The following is a 26,746-nucleotide window of genomic DNA, read 5'->3' as shown; positions in this document are numbered from 1 at the left end:
ATGGCAAAATTCTAATGTTTCATTAGGCAAACATACACTGTAGCTACATATATAGCTTATATAGATAGATTGATATAATATATAGCTTATATAGATAGATAGATATAACTATGTATATACTTTTTCAGTGACATTACAGATGAACTATATAATTGACAACAGTCAGCTCAACGTTTTGCTTACATCTACATTTTCCTAAAAGTTAATTATACATGCATACAGAAGCATACTCTGTTTGTTCTGATACTGTTTTTCAAGCAAAGAGATAATGCCTGAACTTTGGAAAGTTTCTTACTCATAGCTAAAGTAACTCTTATTTGCTTTTATCTTTTTTTTTTTTTTTTTTTTTTTTTTTTCCCCAGACATTAACAGTAAAGCAATGGGCTTCTCTGCATTACATTGATGTTATTACTTGATTCAAAATCCTTGTCATTTTTTCTTTTTTCAAGGTGAATGAAAATCATGATGGAAGCTAAATTAAATGCAACTGTTTTTCTCAATAGCACTATATTATGTGACCTCTGATATGGGCTAGATTAAGCTGATTAAAGCCCTTCCAGAGCAAGGCCCTAGAGAAATAATCTGCCCTTGTTATCTACTATGGGAGGGAGGAAAAGATCATTTTCTCATTCCAATACTGGCATTTAGTTTTCTGAAACAACTACTTACAGAGAGCAAGTAGCATTACAGGTATTGATTCTTCCTCTTGCATCCATTTTAGGTAATGATTGCGTAGATACGTCTATGAGTAAGGAAGAATTTAATTTCTGAGAGCTGAGAACTGTACCTTTTCAGAATCTAGATAAAATTAGGCAAATAAATGGATTTAACAGAGGATGCTGAGTTTAAATCATTTAAGGAAGTTATTTTTAAATTCACAATTTTAATAGCTTTATTTTAAAATGTGTTAGTACTACAGCACAGAGATTTTCTTTCGTCAGGTACTTAACCAATCAATCCTGAGACTCTAAGAAAACTACACAGAAAAGCCATGTAACAGGAAACACGTAAACAGCCTCTAAAACTCCCCTGAACTCCTCCTTTTCTATTGATTGATTCTGCAAGGCAGACTACCATGTTTGGCAAAGGAAACTACACTGCCATATGTCTTAATGGCATTCAAAGATTCTTGACTGCTGTGGGTTGTGATTCATTTGTTGGCTAGGACATTTACTTATATCAGCTTGCTCTATGACTTTCCAAGTGTTATCTAATTCTTGTTTCAATAGAATTGTATGTCTTGTTTATCCAGTAAAGTGAACAACATCGACTGCCTTTTTTTTTTTTTTTTTTTTTAAATGTCTGATTTCAAAGAATAAAATGACTCTTCCGTCAGCAAAGTCATTCTGTCAGCAATCTTAACTTCTAGTCCTCATCAGGATACCTTCCTTGAGGACTGATATCCTTTTATATCTGATGAAACAGCAAAGACCCTTTCTCAGGAGGTGAAGTGGCAGGATGCTTTTTTACCTTTTGGAAAAAGTTAGAACCTTATCCAACACATACTGCGGAATTAATGCAAATTCTGAATAGGCTAGGAGAAAAAAAAAAATATTTTTTTTAAATGAAGTTTATGATGTCACCATAGTGTAAACTGCTCGTTAAGACCTCTGGCTTGCATTGTCTTTCCCCCCTTGACAAACTTGTAGGTTTTTTAGGCTGTTTCACTTCTCCCACCAATTCTTTCTTGTAAAGAAGAGTCAATAAAACACCAAAACTAAACATATTTTGGTGTGAAAGACAATTCATCCTTTACCAAAAATTAAATGCAGAACATCTACAAATAAAAAAAAGCCACATCACTTTACCAACCTTGTATTCCACAAGTACAAAGAACTTTCTAACCACTGCTACATGGTAAACATGACTTCCCACATTCGAAAACGCTTTCCATCACTGAAAAGTGTAAAGTTCAGTACACGGAAAGTAGCAGCAATGACCTGCTCAGCTTAAGCCAACTCAGCAAAACTTTCCATCTCTAGTATAGGCAATGCTTGGTCCTTCAGAAAAGTATGTATTAAGGCTGTAATGTTTTTGCTATTGCTTTTGATTCAGTTGCTTCTGCTTTCATGCTAGTCAGCAACGAGCTCCTTTACAACACCGCTCACCATGTTAGGGCAACACATTTGATGACTCTAACTTGGCTGTTCTAAGAGGATCCCATGAGTCAGAAGGGACATAGGCTTGCACATGGAACACAGTATTAAACAGGCTAGGTGTGCTCATACACCAGCAGAAAGATTACACTGCAAGCCATACACAAATCTACATCTTTACAGTCTCTTCTAGATTTGGTTGCTTTTTCCCTGTAGTATTGATGGAATCCTTGTCAATTAAACCATCCATTTTAGATTTAAAAAAAAAAAAAAAAACCCTCCAGAATCCTTTTCTAATTTTTTTCCCCAGAATTCTGAAGTATAATAAATGATTGCCTGGCTCAAATATCTGTAAAAATGGTTTGGAAAACAGAGATGACAGACATCAGCTGAGCTTGTTGCATGTTGCTTGAAGGCCCAGTATTATTCTGCCCTGTTTGAACACATGAATGTTACCACATAAACTTACCATCCTAATATTAAACACATTGCTGTTTGTTCTCCAATGGCAAAGAATTTACATCATCTTCCACTCAGAACAAGTAATGAAATAACACAGTTTCAGTCAAAAGAGTAGTTTTTCTTTTTTGTGTGAATAAGAAGTTAAAAAAAAAAAATATTCAAGATCCCTCTAGGTCTCTACAACCTATTGTAGGGTATCTGCTTTAGCAGGGGAGTTGGACTCAATCTTGAGATCCCTTTCAAACCCTGCAATTCTGTGATAAAGATCGTCAAACATGGTAATAAAAGCTTGTAAGCTAATGCATTTCTGATCAATTTAGTGAAGAAATTCTTCTGGAATCTACAAAACTGCAACATTTGAAAACTAAGTATTTTCCCTTTGTCAGGAAAGATGTTCCTGTTTTGTTTGAAAATTAAATTTGGGAATTCATAAACCTTCCTGAACCACTGGATAATTTGCAGTTGACAGATATTCTTAATAAGCTAGGGAAAAAGCTTTCACTAATCAGTTTGTGAAAGATGTATGTTTAGAAATCACTCCAGAAAACATACTCACCCATTACATCTCTAATATTGATATTACATATTTTGTGAATCCTGCCTTCACCAAATTCCTTTCATTTGCTTTCCTGATGGGGCTTTATCCTGTTGTTCTCTTAAAAATGAAATAGATCTTATTTCAAGATTCTAATTTAAAAAAATAATGCTGTTTAGAAGTTGCATCCTTACTTCTTGTGTAAGGGACAATCAAGTAGCAACAGCAGTGGCAGTCAACAATGGAACAGTTGCTACAAGTACCTGCACCTTATTCTGAGAGCTTGTTAAACTCCCAGTTCAATAAAACTCTTTCAAAATTTCAAAGTGCCATGGTAATTCCCATTTCTCAAACTTGCAATTAAGTAGCTTACTAAACTCGAGCCAAAACCCACAATATCATCTCAGTGTATATAAACACTGTTCCATGTAAAAAATTCTCCACTGCAAAATATTAAAGAAACTACAGTGTCTGATCAATACTAAATATAGGTACTCAGTGAAGGTAATAGGTAAATACCTAAGGTATACCTTATACCTTATAATATAGGTAACCAGTGAAGCTTAAAAGCTAACTCATTAACTGAATTAAAGGCATAAGAAAAAAATTCCAAATTTGTGTAAAAGTATCTTTACTAAAAAACTTACGTATATCATTTGAGTTGAATAAGCAAATTACATTACTGATACTGACAAGAACTCAGTGAAATGACTGCCAATTATCTTTTTTGCCCAGAAAGCATTCAGTGATAACAAGGAAACAAGATTACATCACATGTGGAATCATTTAAGAAAAGTCAATGTAAAAATAGCAATCATATTTCTAACTGCATTTTCCCCATTTGTTTTCCAGAATAAGTAAGAGTACAAACATCACTTGGATCACTTTTCATTCTCATCCTCAGGTTCACTGTCTTCACTATCACTGTCTCTTCCAGGGTGTTCTGGCATTGTTCGATGTTCATCCACTTCTGACACCTTCAATTCTTCCTTTACCATTTCTTCTTCTACCTTATTTTCTTCTGCATCTTCCTGAATACCCTGCACTTCAACTTCTGCTTCAGACTCTTGAGTTTGAGTAGTTTCAGGCTCTTCAATCATGGCAGGTGGGGGTAATAAACGCTGGATGATTAAAAAAAAAAAAAAAAAAAGTTTTCAGTTTTTACAACAAATATATCGTTCTGGCATTTATTTCTATTTTAGCTCAAGCTGTTTGTTCACTTTAGATTTAGGGCTTTGCATCAGGTAAGTTTAAGAACTTAAAATTTAGAAGACTTAATCATTTGTAGGCATTTTTCTCCTATACACATAAAATGAACCATCTTGGCTCACACACGAGTCTTATTCTTTTTGCCTGAAAAGCAAGTGTTAAAACACAGTACTTTCAATTCAAGGATATCAAACACGTTTCATTATCCGAACAGCCACTCAAGTAATGGGACTACAGGGCTGCTGAAGCAACAAGCTCATTTCTACCATAACCTCACCTATTACCATTACAAACTCCTAGATAAGCTGGACTTATCTTTTTTCTTATTCCAGTAATTTCCCCTTGAAATATCTTATAAAATCTTATATGCACATTATCTGTATTTATATAAGTTTCACCCACAGCTCTAAGTGTAGAAAAATGTAACTCCAGTAACAGATTAGGTAATGCTTAGATATTTTTCACATAATACTTCTGTAGAAGTATTTTAGTGCAAAGTGCAAACCAAGAACCTGGTTTGCTAGCAGAAAGCATTACAAATAGCAGTGGCAACTACTTTAGACCTGGAAAAAAAAAACCCCAACCAAGTATACAGTATGCAGAAGATTATGATGAAGCTATTCAACCTCAGACTGTATAGAAATGCTTATACTTCTGCCAGACATCATCTAATGACATGACAGATATTTCCTTAAAATATTTTAATGAAATAGAAGCTTGATAAATCTGCAAGGATGGTTGTTTAGTTACATTTTGCTTAAAGGCAACTCGGTTTCACTTGACAAATTAAGTGTTTAATTACAGTAAAGTCTTATCTTCAATTAGATGACATTAATATTACAAGTTTCTGACAAGCATTGGGCCAATCTATGCAAAAATTGTGACTACCAGCAAAGAAAAGCATTTTTTTCACAGACTTTGAAGTTATCACACTAATCTCCATAATCCATTTACTCATGGAAAAAAAGAATAATTAAAAGAGCTCTGATTTTGAAACAACAAATATATATATAAAGTATAGAAAAGTATAAAAAGTGAGAAAGTCATTTACCACTACCTCTTACATACATATATACACCTCATATGTAAGTGTATGTATATATATATATATATATATATATATATATATATAAAACCTCAAAGTATGAGACAAACTCAGATTTTCTGTAATGCAGCTAGATTCATGCTGTGCTTTGTGACTACTGTTAAGACCAATGGAAAAAAAAATACAATGATGTAAAAATATCAGAAAGGATAAGGAAAACTTCATTTTTTGGCTTCTGCTGTAGTAGTATGATTCATTGCCACAGCAGGGAACCAGTTTTTTTTCTTTTTTTTTTTTTTTTAAACTAATTTTAGCTAGCAACATAAGACTAGGATGCTAAAAAGAATATCTGTTTATAAGCCGAAGGTTCAGGTGCACATTCAGTTAAGGAGTCAAATAAACCTTGCATTAGAGAACAGAAACTAGATCTCTCAGACAAATGGAATCATGCTGATGCTCTCTGCACAATCAGATGGCATTACTTTTACATCAGTATTTTCCGCCTTGAGAAATTCTTCAGAAGAGCAAAAACCAACAAGGGAATAAATACTAAGTAAGAGTACATTATAAGTAACATGATATACCCAGACATTAAATGGAAGGTGTTCCAGTTCAGGAATAGCATTAAAGATCTCTCTGGTTATGCTAACTGTCAACTATCTCTAGCCATCCGCAGATCCAAATACACTGACTAAAAGCAGATCTCTATATACTACTTAAACTGTTTTAAAGCTCTGCTTACATACATAGTAAGGACTCAAGATCCCCAATGGGTTTTGAATTCTGCTCCAGGGATTAAGCAGTGATACAATTAAGTATAAAAAGTGAGAAAGTCATCTACCACTACCTCTTACACTGTACTATTAAGTGACATGCTGAACCAGTGCTGAAAAAAAAATATTCTTCCAGACTTGCACACACAAGTACTACAGCTGCTAACCAGACTGAATAATGCAGTGAGCTAACTCGATTAAAATGGTTTGAAGGCAAGGAAACTCTAAAACTCTGTAGGCTGCAGCCATGTCAAGAAAGTATCTATTACAAAATACTATTCCACCAGGCAGCACTTACTGAAATATAACGCACAAGTTTACTTCAATTAAACACTGGGCAAGCTAGTTCCCTGGCATTAACAAAGAACTTTTGCACCCAGACAGAATCACGTCTAGCATTTTTTAACATCTATTTAGGGGATCTTAAATTGCATCCTGAGTCACTTGCTACTGCAAGATTTTAGAGATTTCAATATTCTCCCTCTCAGCTTTAAAGCCTTCTTGAATTTTAAATGTAACAGTAACAGTCTCAAACCACAACAGCACTTCCTGTTACCAAAATAAGGCTTATTTTGTATGCACACCTTTGAATAGTTAGAAGGTCCTTACCTGTTGGTAGTGGCGTGTACTCTGTATCATGTGCATATACATGTTGTAAACAAAGTTAGCCATTTGAGGCATATTCTTGATAACATGTATTTGGTGAGTCGGTGGTTCCCCATTCTAAAGAAGTACAAAATGTAGAAATTCAGCAAGCAAACACAACCATTATTCAAAAAATTATTTTATTGTATTAGGAAACAACTGAAGAAATTTTAAAAAATGCTTTCTAAGAAAGAACTAGCAAAATTCTTTCAAAAGGCAAGAAATACAGGTCATGCACTTTTTGGCAACCGTTATTTATCATGATCCTGAAGTCCAATGAAGAAATTCAATTTCAAAAGGACAGGCTGGGTTCCAACACTTAATCTGTAAATTATATTTTGGATTCAAGGATGATTTAACTAAAACTTAACTAGTTTCAGCTCAGATTAGTGTCAATGACTACCAAAGCTCAGCTTCTCCTTGCCTACACTCACACTGTTCTTTGCTGTAGAATGCAGCAGTTTCAAACAAAGGGCTTTCTTCCAAACTTGTTAACAGCACTTTAGACCAGGTAAAGATTTCTAATGGAGTTTTGGATTCACGCAAGTACCCGTCTCCAAACTCCAGGTAGCAAAGCAGGTATTCCCCATCCATTTCTTACTTGTTTAGCATCCTATTCATTGCGAGTCTTGTGATTAAGTGCTAAAGATCTAGTGCAGTATTAAATTTTTTACTTAGGCATCTAGTTCAGCAACACTTCTGTTATACTGAATTGCTCAGCTGAATGCTATTTAACCTTTAATAAAAAGAAACTAGCTTTGTACTTCCTTTTTGAGAAATGACATTTTGTTCTATAATAAGAAAAAATACATAACACACTGCAAAACCTTACTTATTTATCCTGAAATAAAAATACAGCATCACTTCCACAGGCAGAACTTACAAATAAGTAGACAAAACTGACCAGTTACAGTGGTAAATTAGTTTTGTTGAAAAATCAGTTAAAAGCAGCTAGTGTAAAACGATCTAAGTTAACTCTAGGGATATAATTATCCAAGAAGCAGTGGTTTAAAAGCAAAGACACTGCAGTTCATGTCTTGTAGCCCACTCAAAAAAGACAAGCAAAAAGCACACCAGTGACATTCATAGCAGTCGTTCCTACCTGTCTTGCTGCTGGAAAACATTCTGTGGGAATTATATGGAGGTGAAGTGGTCTAGCTGTGAGTTGGCTGAAAGCTGGAGTTAGCTCAAAACAGTTCTGAAAGAGTGATACTCTAGCAAAGATATAAAGCCCAAGCCTGGCTCTTGACATGGCAACAACTAATCGTCGGACATCTCTTAAAAAAAAAAAAAAAAAAAAAAAAAAAAAAAAAAAAAAAAAAAAAAAAAAAGCCAAATTAATCATATACTTTTTCACTGATTCCATTGTTTCAGTAAAACATGAATTAAGACTTCAGCATGCTTCTTTTAAGAAAACATGAAGTAATCTTAAACACTCTTGTCTTAAATTTTTCTTCTACATACTGCTACAATAACTACTAAAATCCTAAAACCTTCATATAAAAAGGCTTACTATATTGTTAATTATATTAAAATTACCCTTTATCTCTGAAGCCTAGAAAAACAGTTATATTTTACATTGGGAACAAATCACAATAGCCTTTCTGTATCCCTGAATAAGAAAACATAGGTTCTGATATCATCTTACTACTCCTAAATAGACAAGTCTTACTCCACCTTACTCCAAAGCTGAAGTGCAAACATTTTAGACTACAAATAACACAACTTACAAAGTGTCCAAACACTTCTGATACAAAACAAATAAAGCTCACTTATAGAAAAGTTCATTTATAGAAAGTTTAAGCCTGCATTTATTCAACAAGCATTAATTACATTCCTCTTAATCTACTAAATTAAAATTCAAATTCAGGAGTAACTATCCAAGACTACCTGTTCAACTACCTACTATTCAAGACTACGTGCAATAACATAAACTTCTTATAGAGTACTAGTATAGTATGTAGAATATAGTATAGTAATATAGAGTAAAGGATAAAGTGGTTGCAAAGAGAGAAGCAGAGTGTTGTAAAAATAAACCAGGTTTAAACTTCCTCCAATGCACAGCATTAAACTTCAGTTCCGCTACGTACTGAAAGAGTTGAAACTTTGTGCAACATATCAAACATCTTTCTGATGTGGAAAATGTATACTTCAGCAACTATGCAAGAGTTCTTTTCTACATACCTAAGGTGGCCTACAGCTTTGGTACGCACTAATGAAAGGAGAATATAATCATTTTGTTGACCTTGAAATCTGTCCACAGTTGTTACCTAGAGAATAAAAAACAAAACAAAAACCACCATAGGTTAAATCTTTGCCATTTTAACTACAGCCTGACATCAAAATTTTAGCACAAACTTCTGATTCAGATTGTAGTAAATGGGAAGACAGACGAAAATATTTGATTCTGATTTAATTCACCTTTAACTAAAAGACATCAACCTACTCTTCCTGGGAGAAGCTGAGACTATACGTACCACTTCTTATTTTTACTTAATTCAGACATAACTCTGGCAAGATAATACCAAAAGTTTGTGGAAAACGATCAAATTCTGTAACACCATATTTTAACCTGTAGACACCAGACTTATGTAAATACATTTCTGTATGTTTTATAATATTCTTCATTATGCATTTTACCAAATCCAAACCATATCCACTCTAGGTGAATATATTTATTTTTTAAAAGGAGGACAAAATATATGACAAAGAAAAGAATTTTTCTGTCTCATATAGTCCGTGACATATCAAACTTGACTGATTTCACAGTTTCTTTGTACAACTAGTTTCAAACACGCGAACAAGATGATATGACTCTGTGAAATAAAATGTATGTTGACAAATACATGCTATACGTATACATTAGTCAATGAATACTTGCATAAAAAGTAGGGAATGTATTTAATCACTTGTATAATATGATAATCATGAAAAAACAGAACCACTTCAATGCCCAATATATTTTTTAAGTCACCTTGTTTGGCCGTCCAATCAATGGATTATTTCCACAACGCTGGTTAATGACATCTCGGATCAGATGTTTCTGCCCGTTGTACGTTGTCAGGATACTTATCCTGTCTGCAGGATAACCAAGCAGGCACATATACATGAAAAGTGCCACAACATATTCTGCTTCACCAAGATTCTGAAAGGACAGAGAAAAAGAAAGTTATTTATTTGCAAGCTTGATAGGCATTCATTGATGCTTTCTAGTATCTACAAGAAGTACTGTTTTACTTGTTAAAATCTAAATATTCATTAGCCATAAAATATATTAATATTTACTTGTTTGAAAAATTTAAAATGTTCAGTGTCTGAAATATTCACACCTGAATGTATTTCTATACCTAGAGCTGTCTGCCCAAAGGAATGTCATCTTATTACAGCATTACAGAACTCAACAAGTGCCAGTACACACAAAACCTCATCTCTTATGCAAAACTGTGGAACCATAATTTGTTAAGTATTAAAAGTTGACAGTGTAGAGATATTAGAATTTAAAATTGAAGGATTTAAAAACAGAGAAATGAAAAAAGAGCATTGCTTAGCGCTAATTTAATAAGGCTCAAAAAAAAAAAAAAAAAAAAAAGTTGCAATTAATCACTCTCCAGTATGCTAAAAGCAAAAATTGAACTAAAATAATTAAACTTCTTTCAACTCTTTTTTTTTTTTCTTTTTCTCTCTACAATTAAAATAATAGTCCCAGATCATTCTTCTGGATGTTGGAAGGTTTCATTATTTTATGAATGCAGTTTTATAAAATATACAGATTTTTAAAATATACAGATGTTTATATACAGATTAAATCAAAACACTGACTCCTCAAACTCAAGTATCCACCACAGAGCAAACTTCGATATTTTATACAGTAGAATTCTACCATTTATTTCACTGTCATGACAATACAGCAGAACTAAACATCTTTGCCATAGGCCAAAATGTTTCATAATTAATTACATATCAAATCTCTCTCCCCCAATGACTTTGAGCAAACGGAGATAGCAAGAAGAATCATTCACTTGGAGCAAAAGGGCATAACAAATTATCATCCTTTTCAACATTCAGATTGATTACAAGGAGAAAAAAAATCATGTATATACACAACCAAAAGTCTGAGAACATAACTATCAGCTTACAGAATTTTGATTCATTGCAGATTAAAAAAAACATATCTAGATAAAATAAAGTATACATTCAGTATTTCTCTTACCTGATAGAAATAAGGATTGGGTTCAGACTCTCCCACACCATTGAAGTCTTCTACATTTATAAGTTGGAAGTCGTATAAAAACCCAGCGTTGGCTGTTCTGAACTCTGGCATAAGCTGCACATGAGGTAGATTACCCAGATTTTTATAACGCCAGTTGTAGAGGTTACATAAACTGCCCGAAAAACACACAAGCAGTTAACACGGGTTTTTGAACTCAACACTCAACATTTTATTATTATTGCTATTACTATTTTAGTTTTTGATTTTTGTCCAGTTGGCAGAAAACTCAAAAAAACTGCTGAAAGAACCATAGTATACTCCATTTTTCAAATTGAGAACAAAGACACGAACATTTTAATTGTAAAGCTTTCAGAAAGGATTTCGGCAGCGCTCCTCAAATGATGCAGCTACCACAAACTTTGTTTGTGCTAACTTGCCTCCTAGTCTGAGCTGAAATCAATGGCACAAAACAGCTAAATCTTCACTTTGCACAGACTCTTGTCTTAACAACCCAAAGTTTCCAATACTGTAAGTTTGCTTCTCCGATTCTTAACCTGGCACTAGACAAACATGCAGTTTTATTTCACTCACCTTGCTCTTGCTCTTCCTTGTGCATCCAAATCAACAGTTGGAACTCCGACACGAACAAACCGTGTGAAGAGGGACTGCTCCATGTTGGAGTATTTTTGAAAAGCCATGTTCTTAATGACTGGTGGCAACTGGTGATGGTCACCAATCATAATCCACCGCTTCAAACGACTGAATCCATCCTGAGGGTTCTAAAATCAATTAAAACAACGGTAAGTACTACAGTATAATCAAGGCATTCAATTAAAACACATAAACAGTCAAGTGGTTCACCCAAGAATTAGAATCCTGAAGGTTTCTGCCTGCCAGCTCTACAGTTCATATCTAATACTTTCCCACAGGAGAACTACTTGAGAGAGCCTGAAGTTCCTTCTCTTGACACTTGAAGAGCGCTGAAGCCCTCTCTAACGAGGGTGCAAGGAAGGAAAACTGAACTCTGTCCACCTCATCATGACAGAAGATACCCTAGTAAGAAAGTAAAAGGATGAAAATTTGGAGAAGTTCAAGTAACAAGAATAATTTGCTCTTATCAGTAGTTTCAAGCTCAGACAGCAAAGAGCTCTCCAAATAATTTTGTGTCCTTCTATGATGGAGTGATAGCATTGATGGACAAAATGAATGCAACTGATGACACCTACTTGGACTTCTGCAAGGCCATTGACATGGTCCCCCACCACATCTTCATCTCTGGATGAAGACTGGAGAGATACGGATTTGAAGGGTGGACTATTAAGTGGATAAGGAATTGGTTGTAAGGACACAGCCAGAGGTCAATGGTTTTATGTCCAGGTGGACGTCAGTCATGAATACTGTCCCCCCACAGGGGCCTGTTCTGGGACTAGTACTCTTTAACATGTTTATCAGTGACAAAGAACACGAGACATCAATCTGAGTGGTGCAGTAGATACAGCATAAGGAAGGGATGTCATCTAGAGAGACCTTGATAAACTTGAAAGCTGGGCCCATGTGAACCTAACAAGGTTCAACAAATCAAGCACACTTTGGTTGCACTTGCTGAGATGCAATTAGTGGTCCTGGTAGATAAAAAAAACTTAACATGAGCCAGCATCGTGTGACTGCAGTCCAGAAAGCCAACTATATTCCAGTCCACATCAGAAGAGGGGTGGCCAGCAGGGTCAGTAAGGTGATATCCCCTCTCTGCCCTTGTGAGGCCCCATCTGTAGTACTGTAACCAGTTTTGAGGCCCCGACACAGGGAAGAGGGTTCAGATTAGGGCTACAAAGATGATTAGAGGCCTGGAGCACCTTTCTTACAAAGACAGCCTGAAGGAGCTTCTCAGCTAGAGAAGAGAAGGCTACAAGGTGATCTCATTGCAGCATTCCAGTACCTAAAGCAAGCCTACAAACAGGAGGAGAATCAACTCATTACAAGAGTAGATAATGGCAGGACAAGAAGAAAAAGTTCTAAAGCTGAAGGAGGAAAGATTTAGGTTGGATATCAGGGGGAAGTTCTTTACCAAAGGTAAGTGAGGTGCTGGAATGGGCTGCCCAGAGAGGTTGTGGATGCCCCATCGCTGGAGGTGTTCAAGGCCAAGTTGGATGGGGCTGTGGCCAGCCTGGTCTAATGTTAGATATGGAGGTTGGCTGCCCTGCCTATGGCAGGGGGGTTAGAGCTTGATGATCCTTGAGGTCCCTTCCAACATAAGCCACTTAATGATTCTATGATCTACAAAAACCACAGTAAGAGCCATGCAGGATTTAATCATTTGTTACACAGCACCTTAGCAGCATTCAATTCAGGACTGAGAAAAGGCAAAAACAACATCCTAGAGTAACTTACACTGGTCTTCAGATTTAAATAGCCTAAATATCTAAAGACCAGCTTCCATTAGAAGTCACCTAAACTATAACTTATGCCTATATTCCCTTCAGGCAGCTAGAAGCACCTAACTAAGCAAAAAAAATAAAAAAATAAAAAAAAATCCTTGTATTTGCAAGAAACCTCATTGAATTTGTTTTCTCTCCAGACACTCCCAAAATAACAGAAATCTATGATCCTGCTCAGAGTTCAGGCCATTTAAAATCTATGTGTTAATTAATTAGTTGCCTATTTGCTCTGAGTTATCAAAACATGGTAGCCTTTACCACAACAAAAAGGTGATAAAATGCAACACTGATGTTTCCCAAACTGAAGAAAGATATCAACTGAGCTGGGAAAGCATGGGCTTTACCAGCAGCATGATTCTTGGACATGTACACTGTCTTGTACACTAAGGCTTATAATGAATTAACTCCTTCTAACTGTATTTGATACTCTATTGTTAAGGAGCTATGTGAGAAATTATGAGCTGTAATTAAAATATAGAAATCTTTCATGGAGATTCTGTTAAAATTCTTTGGATATGGCTTTCTAGAAGAATTTAGATTGTTCATTTTCAATGAAAACCACCACCTTCAAACAAAACTTCCAGAAAGGAAAGTCACTTTTAGAAAATGAGCAAACACAGACTGTATTTTTCAGAATCCACTAGAGTAAGAATCAAATGAACAACATAGGCTCTTAGTTTCACTAATTTCCCACTTATTATTTTCTGCTTAGCAGCTAAACAGTTCCGGAGAGAATCCACACTTTACTTCCAATGGTGAAATTTCATTTCATGATAATTTGAGATACAGAAAATACTAGAAAGCTGATTTAAAACTTGAAAGTCATTTAAGCCACAGATGTGCAAGAAGCACAGCTTTCTTTTTCCTGAAGGCCTACAGCTCTTAAAAGAAGGAAGTGATGCATCTCAAGCTGAGGTCACTAAAAGCAATCACAGAACTGGACCAGCAATCTTCACCTGAGGCACAACAAATTCAAAGATAGGCTAACTAAACACAATGAGTTTGAAAAAATCAGAGTAAATGCTTTTAGGAAAAGATACTTATTAATCAAAGAATACCCAGAGTTGTACAAAGGTCCCTTTCCAACTCCGTTGCAACAAACAGGGACATCCATAGCTAGGTCAGGTCACCCAGAACCTGATCCAGCCTTGCCTTGAAAGTCTCCAGGAAACAAGCATTCACACATCTCTGGACACTCAACTGCAACTGTAGCAGCATTAGCTGCTCTATTACAACAATCCCTTACCATCACAAAGACAGGGGATAAGACTTTCATTCAACTGTATCACATGTACATTACTTATCTACCAATTCTAGGTTTGAAAAATACAAGCTACAGATGATTCCAAGCTAGACATTTGCCAATGCAGCCAGATAAAAGTCGCTTAATTATTGGTCAAAAGTAGACAAAAAAGAACCAGTTTCTATTCCTCCCCTCTCACCTGCGGCAGTGTTGTAACCTCAGTTAAAATACTTAATTTCTACCAGGCTCTAGTTTTCCTGAAAGTTGTAGGTAACAGACATCCACTTAATCTCTCAGTTTTAACTACAACTGGCCAAACAAAACTGGCAGATGAGATGATAGAGAGCAATTATATAGGCCTTATGCTCTTGGGAAGCAGTTAAAACAGTTATTTCACAATAACTGCCAATTTAAAAAACTGATAAAATTATTAAAGATTTAACAACAGCTATGATATGGCAAAGAATAAAAGTAAAAGAATGACAAACCAAGGTACTAGTTCACTCACATTTCTTCACATTTTGAAAGTGAAACCCTGGCAGTCACAAACACTCAGGTCAAAATACAAGATACACAACTAATGAAGAAAAATGTGAAAGTTCTTAGTGTCGGCAAAACAGGAAATACCAGTTTTATGTTACCTTCCACACAAGATACTTTCCTTTTATTATTCTATATTATTCAAGAACATGGACTTTCAATTTTCATTTTTTTGCAGCATGTTTTATAATATAAGTCTAACCTGTAACAGGAGAGGTATAAAGGTTTCTATTTCCAGAATCTGTGCAGACTCTTCCATTAAGATGTTGTCATACTGAGAAAGAAAAAGTATACAGAAGTCCATCAGTCAAATAATACAAGTTAACACTGTTATTCAATCTACCAAAAGGGAGCATCAGTTGCTTAATTGGGGAATTAAAAGTTCTGTTTGTTTGTTTCTTTTCCTTAAGTAGGACAGTTACACAGCAGGATTTTACTCTATAAGCAAAATGCCAATAGACTAAAATCAGTTTCAGGGGGTGAAATCTTATTACATCAACAGCAAACCTATCCATACCAATCAGTCCTCAGATCTAGAAACAACCTGCATCTGAACTACATTATACTCTTTCCATACGCCATAATTCATCCTCAAGGGAAAAGCTTTCTGCAGTGAGGCAAACCAACTTGGTGTGAAACCAACTTGCAGTGATAAGTTGCACTTCTGTGATCCAGTGCATTATAGGAGAAAAACACTGAAAGAGATGAGGGCATCTGTCAATTTTTGTCAGAAATCTGCAGTAAATGAATCTCAGTGCAGAGCAAAAACAGCACTGTAACACAGTTCTTCTCAAATTGCTCCTTTGTAAAGTAAGCAATGCTGTAACAAAAGTGTCTTTCCCAGTTCATCCTTTCTTTTATTACCCAGTCATATAATGGCAGTTCACCTAATATGACAAAACTTTTTTTTTTATTTTAAATATGCATGCACTTTCAAGCATTTCAATATGTGCAACTTAAAATGTTACCATCTTTAACTTCTGGTTCTGTTAGAAAGAGTTTTCTTCAAAAAATTACTATTAGAAACATACTGGTAAAAACACGCAACTCAAAACAATCCAGTCACTTAGATCTAGGACAGATGAAAGGTCTGAATAAGATGGCCTAGGAGGGGGAAGGAGAGGAAGTGACAACATCATAAACAACAACAAAAATCTAGAAAACATGATTAGTGTTACTATTACAAATATAATTACTTTGAAGCCTAATTCAACCAGGTCGTGTCGTTTCAGAGCGGCATGGGTACAAGTCATAGCAATGATTTTTGCCTCTTTCACCAACAGGTATTTGGATCTATCCAGGCCACTGCGGAGAAGTTCAAATGCTCTGAATTCCTGCGATAGAAAAAATAATTGAATTGAGAGAAAATTTATATACAAACTTACAAAATGCACATAAAATGGGTGCTTCCTAAGCTCAAAATAAAACAGATTAGACTCTTGTCCCTATTGCAAAGTATGTCTAAATTACTTGAAGGGAGAAATGCTCACCAGGACGCCTTTCAAGCTAAAGAAGTTGCCTAGAGGTATATACTACTTCTAGGATTTAGGACAAATAAGAATTTTAGAACTTTATGAAGTTTCTTTAGGATTTACCAGAATTATTAACCTTTAACAGATACAGGTCTTACCTCAAGCTGAGTGAAGATTTTCTTTAGATGTCTAAAACACCCTTCAGCAATCTCCATATCTTCTTCATAGGATCTGCCTCTGAAAATTGGTTGAGGAGCATTTGCAAAATACTTATGAAAGGGAAAGAAACTGGACACATCTGTAACATCTGGTAATTTTCCACCTTTAACTTTCACTTTGCTGATATATTCTTCCCAACGAGACATTACCTATGGCAAACAAAAGTATCATACAGATGTATTTTTATATAATGAAGTCACTGGATACGTGTCATCTTGTATACCTAGTTAAAATGGTTATTTTTATTAAATCAATTCTCTTAAGTAACTTTTAACCACAAAACACATGTCTAAACTAGCACTTAATCTTGACACAAAGTAGGATGTATGAGGCTTTACTCTTTCATTCCCAGCTATTCTACCTCCTCCACACTCCTCATAAAGAACTGTTCCAGTATACGCCCTTCCCACAGAGTACAGTCCTTCAGAAAAAGACTTCTTGCCAGGAGCCTGCTCCATCATAGACTCTCTATAGGCTCCAGCTTCCCTGAAGACACATCCACTTGCTGCAGAATGTGCTTCTCCACAGGGTGCAGCGTGGAGATCTGCTCTACTGTAGTCCTCCATAGGTTGTTAAGATAAAAACTGCTTCACCATGGTCCTCTTCTCCAGAGCTCCAGAGGAACTTCTGCTTTGGCACCTGGAATCTCTTCTCCTTTCCCTCTTTATTCACTGACCTTGGTGTCCATGAGGCTGTTTCTCTCACATTATCTTCCATCTTCATATTTTCCTAATTATCTCTACTTAAAATACTTTTGTTTAAATACTAAAATGGATTCCTTCAGGAGGAAATTAAAACAGAAGATGAACTTGATCAGTGCTTCTATCGTAGTACACATCAACTCCTTTAATGTTTGGAACCATGCTACTGCTAACCCAAGGTAACTTCTCTCAAAACATATATGGTGTGGAGATTTGTTCCTAAGTACCACTCTACAAGTCTGCCTAAGCCATATTACTTGCTTAAGATGACTCTGTGTCTACATCAAACAGAAATGAGGGGTAGACAATATACAGAAAAATCATTGTTCTGTAGACTATGCATCTGATTTCAAACACAAAAGCTGTCTATAGGAGCAGTAAGTAGCAGCTGTAATATTTGTCCAAAATACAAAGCACTCCACAGATTTTCATAATTGAAGGGAAAACTCCAGGTTTGAAATCTTGTCAGTAGTAATAAAGCGTGTTAGTCTTATAATTAATATGAGTCAGGAATTAAAACAATATTAAATTAAAACAATAGCAATCTAAATAAATAATAAAGAGGGCTTTAGACATCTTATATTTTGAACCACTAAAGAAAATGTTTTTTTTTGAGACCTGATTCTGAAAAATTCTCTAATTTTCATAGTGTTTCATAACACACTGAGGTCATAAAGTCTCTGTAAAGTATTTCAATCCTTACTTGGTATAAGAAAAAGTGGCCAGCTGTTTCACAAGTGTAAGAAACATCTCCTGGAACACCAAGACTCTCTTGCAATCGCCCAACTTCTCGCAGGAGTTCAAGTCTTCGAGCCAGAACATAATTCACTCTTCCATACCTACAAAAATGAATTAAGGTTTTACTTATTTTGTATACAGACTTATTTAGTTCCAAACTGGTTTACGTAAGAATCAAAAAGAGAGATCACAAACACTTCTCCCAAAACCACAACTATGAAGGCTGCTCCAAAAGTAATGCTTCCTATTTTATTATAATAGACCACAACATCAGCAGAGGATGCTGGTGGTGTGGTATGCTGTATGGTGTAAAACGTGCACGTGCGTGTGTGAATATATGGATAATCACAAGTGAAACCAAACTGATAACCCAAGCTTTTGTGCAAGTCTAACTTCCTTTGGCAATATACAAAGTGCCTTGCAATAATGCTCAGCCTATCATAACAGACAGGTCTGCATCCATACATAGAAGGACACTGTTCTACTCAATGCTGCTCAGGAAAAACCTTGTATGTTGTTTGGGTGTTAAAAAACTGTTGTTGGGCTCTATCAGAAGAGGGGTGGCCAGCAGGGACGGGGAGGTAATTGTCCCCCTCTACTCTTCTCTTGTGAGGCCCCATCTGGAATACTGCATCCAAGTGTGGAGCCCGCAGTACAAAAAAAGACAGGGAGTTGTTGGAGAGGGTCCAGAGGAGAGCCACGAAGATGATTGGGGGACTAGAGCACCTCCCCTATGAAAACAGGCTGAGGGAGCTGGGCATTTTCAGCCTGGAGAAAAGAAGGCTGCGGGGTGACCTCATTGCAGCCTTTCAGTACCTGAAGGGAGCCCTCAAACAGGAGGGGAATCCTCCATCTGAAAGGGTTGATAACTGCAGGACAAGGGGAAATGGTTTTAAGTTGAGGGAGGGGAGATTTAGGTTGGATGCCAGGGGGAAATTCTTTACAGAGAGAGTGGTGAGGTGCTGGAACAGGCAGTCCAGAGAGTCTGTGGATGCCCCATCCCTGAAGGTGTTCAAGGCCAGGTTGGATGGGGCCCTGGGCAGCCTGGTCTAGTACTAAATGGGGAGGTTGGTGGCCCTGCATGTGGCAAGGGTGGTTGGAAATTCATGATCCTTGAAGTCCCTTCCAACCCTGGCCATTCTGTGATTCTGTTGTAATAAGAAAAATAAAAGGAAATCCCTGGGATCTCAGTGGCTTCTACTGTCTTATTTACAACAGTTTAAAAAGTTAAAACTGGTGATTTCAATTTAGAAAGACACAACTGAATGCGGTATTGTTCACAACCAAAAAACCAACTTTCTCAGGAACTGTGACAGTCAAAAGCCTTGTACTATTAGATCTTTTTTTTCCCTTCAGCAAAACTAATTCATCATTATTACAAGTTACTATAATCAGTTTTTTTTCCACGCTTCCAGATGTGCTATTGTTTTTCATGATTTAATAAGAACTCTCTGCTTCATTCATTCATTAATATAGGAATTTTCTTTAGCTGAGATCCTCTTTATTCTTAAGTACCAGTTTAAACAGTTCCTCTCCACCTTATGTTGTTAAAACTCCCAATATTTCTGTGTCTGCAGAGGGAGCAAAAAGTGAATAAGAAGCTTGCAAGTAGTCAAAATTCTTCAAGCAGCACCAGCTCTCTAGAGCAGTCTGACACAGAAAAAAAACCACTCTGAAGCAACATTAGAAGAAAACAAACAAACAACAAAAGGTATATAGGAAATAAACTTCTCCCTGTAGTACATTCCTCACCACAACTCTCCTTCTCAAACTGCCAGAACCCACAGAAATTTGCAGTACTGACCTGTAGGTCTACAATTACTCTGAAAGCAAATGAGAATAGATAATAATAGAAAATTTCATTTAATTGTGAGCATTACACTTCCAGGAAAGTGGAAACCATAGATTTTACTAAAATACATATCTACAATGATATCCTTTCACTAAGATTTTGGATACCAAATTTCTGGAAAAAAAAAAAAAGAAAAGATTATGTTCAATCAATCAAATCTGAAAAAAATCCCGAGGATTTCTTTTGCTAAATGAATCTCAATAACGTGTACATGATTAACTTCTCATAACTAAATAAAATTTTTACTGCATCTTTTGGAAGTCTAGGTATTGCTATAAAATCAAGTACTAGACAATCCAGTTATTTCCATTGCATGACCCTTATATCTCCTGCTTGCATTTATGAATGCTTGTAATCCCACTGACGTCAATTGGACTGGCATGTAACGTAAAGCATAGAAGCATTTACAAGAATAGGTTCATAATTCTTTGTACTGATGCACACTTGATAGCTTGCCTTACAGATGCATTCTTCAAAATATATTACCAATAAAATAAGTAATTTTAGTACTATTTAATATTCTGAAAAACTGGAAGCACAAAGTTTTATTTCTACTTTATGTGCATACAATATTCAGGAACAAGTAGAGGTGATATATTTGCACAAAAATTTCTAACTGCAAAAACTTTATTAAACTTTTCCCATAAAACAGATTAACTTCATAAAATACATACATGCCTAGAACATCGTAAGCTACTCTTATTGAAGCAGCTGAATTTGTGAATAACTGCCAGATCTGCCTTTGGATTCTCAAGGGAATACTTTTGTTACTGAATAAGAATCAAAATTACTTAATTCTATTCTGAAAGTAAAACTGCATTATTGGGATTCAACACTATGAAAAACTTGCCAAGCAGCTCCTTGCACATTTACAACACACATCTTAGCTATAATACTTACATAAACTATCTTTAGCACCTTCTTTCTTACCTGCTGAAGTCTTTCTCTGTCTCCAATTCCTCTTCTCCATGACCCAGGCGCAGGAGGTGGCGCTCATCAATGTCTAGAGCCATGATTTTTTCAAACAGCTGGTTCAAGGCCTAAAGATTGACAAGAACAGGAGAAAAGGTAGTTTTTAGAAGCTGTTGTAGAGAAAACCAAAGAATGACTGATAAACCAGCTAAGAAATAACATATATTATGGTACAATGAAAGCCAAAGAAAACATGGAGTATATGCTTAAGTTTGATTGTGTTAATCTTGACATTGGCAAGAGACATCAGTCTACTGAAACTCCTGTTCATGTGCTTCACAGATTTTCATTTATTCTGATTAAATCACTTAGTTTAAAAAAACAAACAAACAAACAAACCACTAGTTGATGAAGCTATCAAGCTTATCAAATAAGATAATTCTTAAAGAATTACATTTTGCAAACATAGGGTTGGTTGTTTTTTTTTTTTGTTTTGTTTTGTTTTTTGTTTGTTTGTTTGTTTGTTTGTTTTTAAAGATTACTTTGAACTAATTTTGTCATTTAATTTTTACTGTAAATTAGAATTGGAGTGCAATCTGGTACTGATTGGCAGGAACCATGACTATTCCATACGGATAAATGAATTTTGCTGAACTTCAGGGTGAGCTATGACTGATGCCTTAAACTCTTCAGCTCTCTAAAGCTTAGCATTAACCGTACAAAGTTTTAAGTACAGGGTCAAAGTATGAAACTAAGAATGAAGTACAAGTGGAGCCTGCTCATGCTTATTTCAACTGGAAAACATGCAAACACATTAAAGTATGGTACTAAAATACAACTCGTTATCTGAAGTCAATTCTAGCATGCATATGTTTGTGACTGTAAAACTCTGCATAAACTTTTTTCCCCTTGAAAAACACTTCCTGATTTCCAATCTCTTAAACAGTTAAATACCTGAAAATCTCTGCTAAACATCTTAGACTTACCTGAAATTCAAAAATTTCATCTACCATTTTAGCTTTTGCAAAACTGCTCACAAGTCATCATAAGTTTACACTTCTAAGAGACAACTGAGGCTTCAAACCTACTGATCTCAACATATGCTGCTCTTCTTGATTTTAACCACGGGAAAATTTCATGCATTACTATCACCTTACCTGATTAGAGTGGGTAACTATAAGAGTTCGTTGTTCTGGGAAATTATGATAGAGATTGGATATTATCTGGACTGCAACGTCAGTTTTCCCTGTACCAGGTGGACCTACTACCTAAAAACAAAACAAAAAAAATAAAGTAGTGAAATACAAAAAAAACACTCAATTTAACACAGTATTCCACAGCACAGAAATTTAGCCTGCCAGGAAGAACAGAGCAAGCTCACAAGACCTCCTAAGAGAAAAAAAAAAAAAACAACCAAAAACAATTCAGCCTCAAAACAGGCTACATATACAGGAAACAACAGGAAAACATAACTAAAAAATAATAAGGTAAGGGAAAGAATAGAAAACAGACTTCACTCTTCTCACTTACTCAGAAAAATTTGTAACTAATGATACAATACCAATAATTAATGTTTTCATAGGCTCAATTAGACTATCAACTTTAAGAAATTTTATACATAAGACATTTTAGGTATTATAAACTACTTCAAAAATTTTTTTCAGTAGAAGAAAGAATAGATGTCACACATCTACACATAAAATTTATAAACCGCAAAAAAAATCATGCTTGTTTTATTCAGACAGAGCATCTCATTAATTGTTAGACTTTAAAACAAGTAGGATTGTATTTCTCAATCATATTTGACAGAAACAAGTGGCAGAAACAAAAAAACAAAGCACAGGTTTATACTGTTTAACTGTAGCCTGCTTCTACTCTTCACAAAATATCACAGATGTTTTAAACAAAAAAAGAAAAACCGAAACACTCATAGAAACAAAAATGGCTTTGTCATTGTTTTTCCCCTTTAGACCACCAGACTCCGCCCTGTGACTCCTTTTAAAAGAAATCAACAAATGATTTTTTAGCTGTAAACTTAGAATTCTCTAAAAACCATCTTCTCAAAGATTTATGCTAGGTGTAGTACATCATCATTTCAAAACCCACTCAAACATGACACATGATAGATTATGATGCATTATACAGTTGCATTAGAAAGTCATTTATAGTCAACTAATACTAAGTGAGAATAATAAACAGTATGCAGTGCTATTTAAAATACAATCAAAAAAGACACTAGGTGATGGAAATATAATCTTCCCCTTGGTCCTGGTATTTTGTGTTAATTAAATAGTCAATAATGGTAGCAAAGACTGTAACTTCTGTCTTCTTTCTGTTGACAGTACAATAATGAAATAAAACTATTAAAACACTCCTATTCATTCTTGTGCATTCTTAAACAAATACTCAAAAAAAAAAAAAAAAAAACCACACCCTGTAACATTGTTAAAAAATCAAATTTAAAATTTATCACTGTGGCATTTTTACAGCATTCAAAAAAGTGACTTTTTATTTGTGAATAAACCTAAAATCAGTACCCTATCAGGAAACAGATAGTTCTGCTGTGCTGTAATAGAGAACGTACCACACTCAAAAACACTGTGAACTCAGGAACTTTTATGTACAGTTCAAGACAACACTAGTTTCAGCACATCTAGTCAGGCAATGACAAAAGGCGTACAACAATTCTACTGAAATTTGGTTTTTCCTTTGAGCTGCATTTTTTGTGCTAGCTATGCCGTGTCTAGAGTGTGGTAAAAACATGAGAATATGAAGGAGGAAAAATATATACAAATGAATACTACTACTACTACAACAAAACAAACAAACAAAAAAAACCCCTCAGAATTAGCATTAATGCCAATGTAGTCCAAGAAGAGATTAACGGCATTGAGCAGAGAAGTCACATGAGTACTCCACTGAGAAATCACTGCCAGGGTAATCTGTACTTCACTGGAATACAGGCACTTGTAGTCAGGTAAGCCTTGGAGACCGCTGCAGAATTTCACTGATCAAAAATTACTTTCCCAACAAATCTGCAACACTGATTTTTTTTATTTTTATTTTTTTAAACAGCTCCTTATATCTGTAAGTCAGCAGGATATAAAGGATAGTACATTAAATTTCACAGGACAGTAGAAAAAAAACTCCATAGGGATAACTCAATAACTTTTATTTCTTTTAACGCAGCTGTATCAGTTTTATTTTGATCTAAGTAATTTAAAGTGGTTTAAAAATAGCAGACATGACAAAAGCTAGAAATCTAAAATTATCAATCCAACCAATGAAAAAAAATTCAGTTGTTGAGTAAAGTCTTCAGTCATTAAGAGCGGATTCAGCCAAATACAGAGATCAAATATGAAATATTTATATATTATTTTCTCTTGTTCTAAGTTATTAATAAGTAAGAACTCTCACAAAGGCTACAGAAAAAGGCATTATGGGTGTTTCATTTAATGTACCTAGAAGCTAGAATCAAACAAACAAGAGCAGTTTAAAATATTCTTACCATAGTTAGTCCAGGTTGCATTCCTGCACGTATAGCTTCAATCTGAGTATGGGTAAATTGAATAGTATTGCTGTAACAAAGCAAGATAAAAGATCAAAAAAACCCACAGATTTTGCCAACGGTTTCAGTAATACTTTAAAAACAAATTTGCTTTAACTTAATTGGCTACACATTTCTCCAGAACTTCATGCCTCTAAACAAGACACTAAATTATATTGGCCAAATCACTACAAAATCACCCAGCTAACCAAAGTCTTTAGTTATTATCTACTGAGAGTACTGTAAAATTATTTAGCTATATTTCTCCTTTTTAATTCTTGAATAATACAGTGACGTGTTGAAATACCAAGTTAAATGACATTATTAGATTACCTGAAAATAGAGAAAACTGAACTACTTTTTTCTCCCTTCAGTAAGGAATCTCACACAGGCCTGTCAAAAATTCACTTCCAGGACTACCACAAGCAAGACGAGTTTTACTAAGGCTCTACTCTGCATGCTTTAAGTGCATGCCAGTATTTCTCATAATACTTTTCTATTTTATTTATTTATTTATTTATTAATAGAGATGATAAAAACACCAATGAAATACTCCTATATTCAACTCTTTTGGTAATGAAATCACAATTACATTTTTTTAAAAAAAGTATGTTTAGTTATGAAAATGAACTGTTAGCACTTTTAACCAAATTCACATACATCTATTACCGTTTTGGTTGATTATATGGATATGGTCCCCTGTTTGGAATGATGTGAGGCTCTACAATCAATGTTTTCACTTCTTCAGATTTTTCTTCATTCCCATCCTCTTTTCTTTTCTTTCCTTTACCTCCTGTTATTGGGAAAGTTATCCTGTAACATATAATTCAAATCTAAGCTTCAAAACATGCACCAGACTGTCTTACAAGTTCATACAGAAAGATTTCTTTTGTCACTGTTGAGTGAAACAATCATAATATAGATTCAAAGTATAGATGAGGACAAGAGAAAGGACTCTTAAGCAGACTAGGAGAGTATATTTGACAAGTACATCAAAAGTGTACTTTACGTAGCTTGAAAAGACAGGAGCAGTGCTTTAAGACAAGTGAAAGAATGCTGATAGCAAAGAGTTCAAAAACGAAACTGGAAGGGACAGGAGTCAAGATAGAACAGAAAGCCACTGGCACTGTCTGGTCAGCTGTAATAACCTGATTTTGTTCTAGAACTGATGGACACCTTAAAATGTGTCAATGCTCTAAACAGTTTCAATGCAAGGACTTTCATTCTCCCACTACAGCTTTACTTTTATAGTAAATGCTGTCAAGCATCTATACTTTAATTCAGCAACAAATTACGGAGGAGGAATTCCAGTAACAATCCAATCATCATGATTCAACAATGGAGACATTTATAGCATCAATAATGTTTTAGTCTCTTTATAAGACAAATACAGCAATACCTCTTCATATAGAAAAAAAATGTGAAAGTTAACAATAGTTCACCACAGGAAATTGCACGTGGTATGTATATGCAACTTCTTCAAACTACTGTCATAGAAATGACATACTGTTATTGCCTTCTCCACATGTACTCTACATGCAATGTTTGAAAAAAAGCTGAAAAAGCTACATACACTGAGAAATTCAGTTGCATAAGTATAAAGAAGCCAACAATGAAGAACATCACTTTCAAAACTAAAAATTAATCACTAATGTTTTGGACTGGACAACGACACCACTGAAACAAAACATGTAAATCTCATTTAGTGTTCAGAAAGGTAGGCATCTTCTTTCAGAAATAATTCCTAAAATAAAGCAAGCATACTAGCACATCAAACCTGATTATTTGTTTTTACTGAACAGTATTTCCACAAGCTCAAACTTTTATGGATTATGAAACTGCTGTACTGTTTTTTGCTTTAATGTGACCTAAAAACAATTTAACTTAAAAACTACTAGGTTAAACTTGGAGAGACCAGATATCAATAGAGGAGTGAATACTACATGCCTTTATTCTATTTTACACTGTTCCTTTCCCCATAAATGCAATAGTGTAATTTACAAGCAATGCTGTACCATATATATCATAGTATATACTAACTATATGTATACTGCTATACAAGTAAGTCTCGATATTAACATATGAATATATTTTCCTAAAAGAAAGAGCACC

At 35.0% G+C, this 26,746-nt stretch overlaps 1 protein-coding gene across 1 annotated transcript in view; it reads right to left on the bottom strand.

Moving 5' to 3' along the window:
- Window positions 1-307: 307 nt before the first annotated feature.
- The window catches only part of AQR (aquarius intron-binding spliceosomal factor), a 49,621-nt gene continuing 23,182 nt past the window's right edge, over window positions 308-26,746 (bottom strand). Inside the window, exons 21-35 of the mRNA XM_052693892.1 lie at window positions 25,304-25,447; window positions 24,596-24,665; window positions 22,245-22,355; window positions 21,106-21,215; window positions 18,289-18,424; window positions 16,824-17,033; window positions 16,390-16,527; window positions 15,396-15,467; window positions 11,567-11,754; window positions 10,976-11,147; window positions 9,740-9,910; window positions 8,950-9,035; window positions 7,868-8,042; window positions 6,730-6,843; window positions 308-4,214 (exon numbers count right to left, since the gene is read on the bottom strand). Of these exons, the coding sequence (XP_052549852.1) occupies window positions 3,975-4,214; window positions 6,730-6,843; window positions 7,868-8,042; window positions 8,950-9,035; window positions 9,740-9,910; window positions 10,976-11,147; window positions 11,567-11,754; window positions 15,396-15,467; window positions 16,390-16,527; window positions 16,824-17,033; window positions 18,289-18,424; window positions 21,106-21,215; window positions 22,245-22,355; window positions 24,596-24,665; window positions 25,304-25,447 (2,137 nt within the window). The 3' untranslated portion in view covers window positions 308-3,974. The remainder of the gene's footprint in view (window positions 4,215-6,729; window positions 6,844-7,867; window positions 8,043-8,949; window positions 9,036-9,739; window positions 9,911-10,975; window positions 11,148-11,566; window positions 11,755-15,395; window positions 15,468-16,389; window positions 16,528-16,823; window positions 17,034-18,288; window positions 18,425-21,105; window positions 21,216-22,244; window positions 22,356-24,595; window positions 24,666-25,303; window positions 25,448-26,746) is intronic.

This window comes from Tympanuchus pallidicinctus, unplaced genomic scaffold (genome assembly GCF_026119805.1).
Source record: "Tympanuchus pallidicinctus isolate F22 unplaced genomic scaffold, pur_lepc_1.0 scaffold3, whole genome shotgun sequence".
In the NCBI taxonomy this organism is placed as follows: domain Eukaryota; kingdom Metazoa; phylum Chordata; class Aves; order Galliformes; family Phasianidae; genus Tympanuchus; species Tympanuchus pallidicinctus.
This window is presented reverse-complemented; position numbering and strand designations above follow the sequence as displayed.